At 60.5% G+C, this 6177-nt stretch overlaps 1 protein-coding gene across 2 annotated transcripts in view; it reads right to left on the bottom strand.

Moving 5' to 3' along the window:
- Window positions 1-298: 298 nt before the first annotated feature.
- The window catches only part of TTC21A (tetratricopeptide repeat domain 21A), a 28841-nt gene continuing 22962 nt past the window's right edge, over window positions 299-6177 (bottom strand). Inside the window, exons 20-29 of one of the 2 annotated variants that reach the window (XM_081105848.1) lie at window positions 5308-5496; window positions 4238-4348; window positions 3436-3517; window positions 2463-2613; window positions 2067-2228; window positions 1782-1974; window positions 1466-1690; window positions 814-934; window positions 616-683; window positions 299-490 (exon numbers count right to left, since the gene is read on the bottom strand). In XM_081105848.1, the coding sequence (XP_080961974.1) occupies window positions 413-490; window positions 616-683; window positions 814-934; window positions 1466-1690; window positions 1782-1974; window positions 2067-2228; window positions 2463-2613; window positions 3436-3517; window positions 4238-4348; window positions 5308-5496 (1380 nt within the window). In that variant the 3' untranslated portion in view covers window positions 299-412. The remainder of the gene's footprint in view (window positions 491-615; window positions 684-813; window positions 935-1465; window positions 1691-1781; window positions 1975-2066; window positions 2229-2462; window positions 2614-3435; window positions 3518-4237; window positions 4349-5307; window positions 5497-6177) is intronic. The other variant, XM_081105849.1, reaches the window with a different exon arrangement.

Genomic DNA, 6177 nt, shown 5'->3' with positions numbered 1-6177 from the left:
ACAGGAGAGGAGAGGCATTTACGGGGCTGCCATAACAATATTAAAATAGCTGTAGGGTATTTCTTTAGCCACCTGTTTGCTCCCCTATGTCCCCTCCCAGAGTCCGGAATAAGGGTGGCTGACCGAAGGGGACCTGATCTAAAAGAGGGGTGCCCAGTGAGCCCAGGGGAAGCTAAGCTGCTTGTTGTCCTTGTTCCCCAGAGCAAAACTGCTTCTTGTGCCTTAAAACACATAAAGCTTCAGGGCGCCCTTTAGACCAGAGGAGGTATGGCTCAAATAAAGGACACGACACGGACATGGGGAAGAATATGTCATTTTCTGAATCTCTTCTCCACTGGCCCACGTCCCACCCCCTCCGTGAAATGTCCGTAGGTTGGTGGCTTCCACCCAACCTGGCTCCCACTGACCACAGCTAGGCCCTCAGGGACCCCTGGGCCTTTACCAAAATTTCTTCTCTGATTTTGGGGTAGTTGGGGTACTTCCCGAGGACCTTGAACAAAGAGAGAAAGGGGGTAAAAACATCAGGCAGGCTCCCTGCCATACACCAGGCCGCTGCCCCAGGCCACCCCGCCTCCCCCCCCCCCCCACCCCGCCCCGCCAGTGTTGGTGGCTTACATTGTGGCAGACTTCGATGGCCTCCACGAATTTCTTGCCCTTCAAGTAGTTGAAAGCTAATTTGAAGCCTGTTCAAGGGCAGAGAGAACACACGCACCCTGATGACCTGAGTAACCCTCTGGTTCCCACACGGGCCTGAACACAGGCCTTGAGGCCTGCGGTAAGGTCCCGGTGGCGGTCCTGGACGGGCGGCCTTACCGACGGCAGGGTTGGCGTAATGGCTGTACTTCCAGGCCAGCTCGTAGTTGGTGGCTGCGTCCTTGTAGGACTGCTCCTTCTCCATGATGAAGCCCAGGTACTCATAGGCCTTGTAGCAAGACTGCAGAGCAAGCCGGTCAGAGCCTCTGCAGGGGGAAGCCACCGCCGGCCCCAGCGCCGGGCACCCGCAGCCCCTCCCCGCCTAAGCGACCCCGGGACCCCGGAATCCTTCCCAGCTCTCTCCCCCATCCCATGCTCCCCTTGGCTGCCCGCCTTTGTACGCCTCTTTATTTCCTTTTAAATGTGTTTTTATTTATCAGAGAGGAAGGGAGAGATAGAAACATCAATGATGAGAGAGAATCATTGATCGGCTGCCTCCTGCATGTCCCCCACTGGGGATCGAGCCCACAACTTGGGCATGTGCTCTGATGGGGAAATCAAACTGTGACGTCCTGGTTCATAGGTCAACGCTCAACCACTGAGCCGCACGGGCTGGACTGTACGCCTCTTCTTGCCTTGTCCTGTGCTGTGCTGCCTGTTCCCATCCTGCTCTTTCCTGGTCTCTTCTCATCCCACATCTGCTCGACCCTAGACGCCTGCCACCGGGTGTCCCCTGCCCGCCCCCCCCCCCCCAGGGCATCGCGCCCCTTGCCTTGTTGTACTGCACGCAGCGCCGCAGCAGCTCTGAGGCCAGGTCAAACTTGCCGCCCTGGCAGTAGATGTCGGCCAGCAGGAGCCAGCTCTTCTCCAGGTCCTCGGCCTCGGCCAGCGCCCACGGGGCCTTGGCCAGACGCTTCAACTGCGTGCGGGCCTTGGGGACCTGCTTCAGCAGCATGTAGGCCTGCGCCATGGCCAGCAGCGCGGGGACGCTGTCCCTCTGTGCCCGAGGGAGGTGGGAGGCAGACGTCTGCGCTGGGAACCTCAGCCTCTCCCGCCCGCGCCCCTGCCCGCCCGGCCAGGCTGCCCACCTCAGCCTGTGCCATCTGGATGAAGGTGCCCAGCGCGGCCTCCATGTTGGCCTTCTCCTTGGTGGCCAGCAGGCAGAGGCCCTGCAGCAGCTGCAGCTGCGTCTGGCCCCAGGCCGTGTGCGGGTGGAACTCCCGCAGCAGCTTCTCAGCGGTGCGCACGCCCAGCTGCTCTGACTCCTTCCTGCTGGAGGAACTGGAGGCATCGGTGAGCCTGAGGCCACTGGCTGGCTCTCCCCGCGTTCCCAGGGTCCCGCCCCCGCCCCCAGGGGCCAGCCAAGCCCTTACATGCTCTCGGGCACAAAGTTGTAGAAGGCCTCTCCTCCCACTATCTCGTTGTCTGGGTTCAGGCAGATCTGCACCATGTAGCAGGTGGCGCTCTGGCCCCAAGCGCTGTCCTTGCGAGCTTTGTTTAGGAACTTGAGGGCTTCAGTGGGTTGCCCTATATGCCTGCAGTGGAGGAGAGAAACACCGGACTCAGACGGGGAAACTGAGACCCGGGGCGTGCAGGGGCTGGAGCGCTGGTCTCCCCGTCCCCTGGTCTGGAAGCTGAATTTCTGCAAAAGCCCAGCGTGCCTGCCTGTTAAGGAGAAAGCCTCCTCACTGTAAAGGCTGGACGACACACCCCCGGCCCCCCAACCCCGCCGGCTCCCCCCCCACACACACGCACTCACACGCACTCACCAGTGGTAGATGCCTGTGCAGTAGTTGAACCCTGGCTCCAAAAGCACGCGGCTAGACATCTTCTTGGCCAATTCAAAGAAGACAGGGGCATCTTCGAGCTTGCCACTTCTTCGTAGCAGATCAGTTAGTTTATTCAGTACAGAAAAGTGGTCTAAAATAAGAGAGCAGCGATCTCCAGGCTGGGAGAAGGGAGGACGGGGACACTGCCCTGGGCTGAGCAGGGACATTCCAGCCGCTTCAGTCTCCAGCGTTGAGAGAGTAGGATAATGATGCATAAAGCAGCAATAACCGCAGCTAGCAGTTATACTGAACCTGGCCTGATATTAACTACACAATGAAGCAGTTACTCTTATTGTTCCCATTTTACAGATGAGGAAGTGAGACACAAAGAAGCTAAGAAATCTGCCAAGGGTCACACAGCTGATAAGTGGAAGACCAGGATTCAGACCTAGACATTCTGGCTCCAGGACCCACCCGCCTAACAGCTAGGATCTGATGGGCCTCTGGGCAGACGGCTGCGGCCTGCTGTGTCTGGCGCCTTCTCCAGCCAGAAGCGGGGGAGGGGTCAATGCGGTAGTGAGAGGTAATGGAGCTACACACCAGGGGCGAATTTCTTAGCCACTTCCAGGGGGCTGTGGCCTCAGAGGGGACTGGGGTGGATCCCCACCGCCTGGGGTTTGGGGACAGACAGGCTGTCCCGGGCCCAGTGCCCAGCACTGCCCTGCCTGAGACCCGGAACCGGCCCCTCGGACACGGGAAGGACCAGCACGTTCCATCGGGGCTTTATCAGTTTCCTGCCTCTCTGGGAACAATCGGAGAGGAAGGGGTTTCCTCGGCCCAGTCAGGAAGGAGGGGAGAGGGCCCACCCTTCTGGGTAGAGCGGCCCGATGCCACCCCCCCCACCCCCCCCACCCCATCCCCCCCACCCCCACCCCCGGCAATCTCGGTGGGCAGGCTGCATGCAGGCAGCTACCTGGCGCTTTCTCCAGGACTTGGTGGTAGAGGTTGATGGCAGCTTCGTATTCCTGCTTCCTAAACATCAGGTCTGCCATCATCTATCAGAAAAGACACAGTGCTCCGGAATTCCTGACAGCAGCTTGCAAGGGGGTAGGGGCGGGGCTAGGGGTGGGGCTGAGGAGCGGGGGTTGGGGGGGGGTCAGGGGTAAGGAGAGAAGGTAGAGAAGCGTCCCTGGGCACTGGGGGAAGCTGCCACAAGAGGAGCCCAGAAGGTGGGGCTGCCTGGGGGATCTGGAGGAGGGGGGCGAGCAGCATGGAAGTGGGAAGGGAAAGCCAGGGCTGGACACCAATGGGACCTTTTGACTGCTAGCACAGCCAGCCCCTCACTGGTGTCTGAGAACTGCCAGCCCGAGGCAGGGGAGGTAGAATGGGGGCTCCCCTGCTCTGCTGGGGTGGCCCTGGTGGTGGCCTGGGTGAGAGGGACAAGTGGCTCTGGGGAGGGGGGCTTTTCCCACACACACTTCCCCGAGCCCCAGGAACCAGCCCCACCCTTGCCTTCACCAACAGTGGGTGTGGTTTCCCCTGGAGTGAATGGACCTCACCGCCTCCCCTGGATTGTCCCTGGAGGTAGATGCTGCCCCCTGCTGACAGCCCACCCCTCCCGTCTGAAGGACAGCAGGTCCACGCCAGGAGTCTCCTCTGCCCGGCAGGCCTCTGGCCGGGTGAGCCAGGCCTGGGAGGTTATGGGGCTGGGAAGCAGCCTGCATGTGGTTGTGGGCGCCTGCGGGGGGCGGGAGGAGGTCCAGGGGGCCTCTTACCACGCAGGCGGTCTCATGGTACTTCTCGGTCTCCAGGAGGACTGCACAGTACTGCTGGCACAGGTCCAGATGTCCCTGCAGTAGCGAGACCCGCGCCAGCTCCAGCACCACCTGGAACGAGACCAGAGCGATGAACCAGCCACGGAGCGCCACGGGACCGCGCGGGGACGGACGCCTCGTTCTCTCATGCCCAGTTCTGCCCGCTCTGCCTCCAAGATAAGTCTCAGGTCCCCGGGAGAGCTGGCCCTCCTCTTCTCCCCCCAGGACTTCCAGCCATGCCCTGCGTTTCACTATTGACCCTCTCAAAGTTGGGGGCGGGGTAACTCGCACTCATCCTTCAGCTTCGACTCTGACCTCACCTCTCCTGGGAAGCCCTCTGCACCCCAGACTCAGGGACAGGCACCCTTCTGCTGAGTTCCCGTCGTGTCCTGACCCACATGCAGGCACAGGTCTCATGGTGGCAGAACGGCTTGTGTACTTGTCTACAGACCGTTGCCTGAGGGCAGGGACCATGTCTTGCCCCTGGGTCTCCAGGGCCTAGCGTAGTACCTGGCACGTACTAGAAATCGGTGAGATGAGTACAATTTCAATGAATGAATGGGTCTGTCACTAAGCTTTCCATTTACTCTCTTCGCGTGAACTCCAGCCTCATTCCCTAACCGGAGCCATACCTCCCTCACGCCTCCAAGCCTCCTTGGAAACTTAGCCTGGGCTTCCTGCCCAGAGTCCCTGGCAGCCACACACTCATTGTCTCCCCACCTCCAAGAGGGACCTGAAGACGCCAGACTAACATGACTTGCAGCAACGTCTTCCCACCCCACCCCCCACAAATGGCTGTCAAAGTGGGGCTCCCCAGCCTTGCTCCAAGGGCTGTGGTGGGAGAGGCCCCGGGGTCGGCTGGAGCGGGCCCTCCACACCAGAAGCCCCATGCCGCTTACGCCTGGGCTCCTCAGGGAGCCACAGCCTGCGCCCTGCTGGCCTGCGCCCTGCTGGCCTGCGCCCTGCTCAGGGAGCTCAGCAGGGCATCGTGCCCTGAGAGAAGGAGTAGGGCCTGGCTTTGAGGACCCCACCTTGTTGTCAGTGGGCGAGTAGGAGAGGGCATCCTTGTAGGACCGCACCGCCTTGGCGTACTCCTTCTCCACCACGTAGTGCTCCCCAAAGTGGAAGCAGATGGAGGCTGCCAGCTCCTTCTGGGAGGGGATCATCTCCGGCTGCTCCAGCGGAACACGCTTCAGTATCCGAGCCTGGAGGTCCAGGGCCTTGGGGAACCAGTCAGCGCAGGGTCAGGAAGCTGGGGCCTGATGTGCCAGGCCTCAGGCCACTTCACAGCCAGTCCCAGCTCTGGTTCCAGAGCCTGCAGCGTTAGAAAGGGCATCTCAAGCGCCTTTAGCAAATCTGGGTCCCTCTGGACACGCCAGGCCCGCTGGCCGAGTGCTCCGGTGGCAAGCTGGCACCACCTCTGGGACAGGCCCAGCGCAAAAGCACTCAAACAAAACACGCTATTGTATTCACCTTGTTTGCCTGTTTCCATCACACCTTGGCACTGGCTGTGTCTAACTGGCTTAGGCCGAAGGGCTAGAACAAGCACACAGTAGGTATTCAATGCAAGCTGTGTTTTGATGGGTGCATTTGTTCTGAATATTGCCCTGCTGGGAATTTGAGGCAGCCCTCACGCATGCCCAGGACGTGCAATGACCAAGTGAGGGAGTAGAGAGCATCAGGGCGAGAGGAAAAGGACGATGCCAGGGTGAAGTTTCAGGAAGAGGGCACAAGTCGGCACTGAGCTCCTGGGGGCCAAAGGAGGAATGGGGACCCCATGCAAACAATGGAATAAATCCAGCAGTCGGAAAGCGGGCTGTCCCTCTCCAACCACAGAATGCACCCCAGGAACAAGGGACAGGCCACAGCCTTGGGTAGGAAGAGAGAGGTAGCAAAACAGG

The sequence above is a fragment of the Myotis nattereri genome (assembly GCF_964212035.1).
Source record: "Myotis nattereri genome assembly, chromosome: 14".
NCBI classification, from domain to species: domain Eukaryota; kingdom Metazoa; phylum Chordata; class Mammalia; order Chiroptera; family Vespertilionidae; genus Myotis; species Myotis nattereri.
This window is presented reverse-complemented; position numbering and strand designations above follow the sequence as displayed.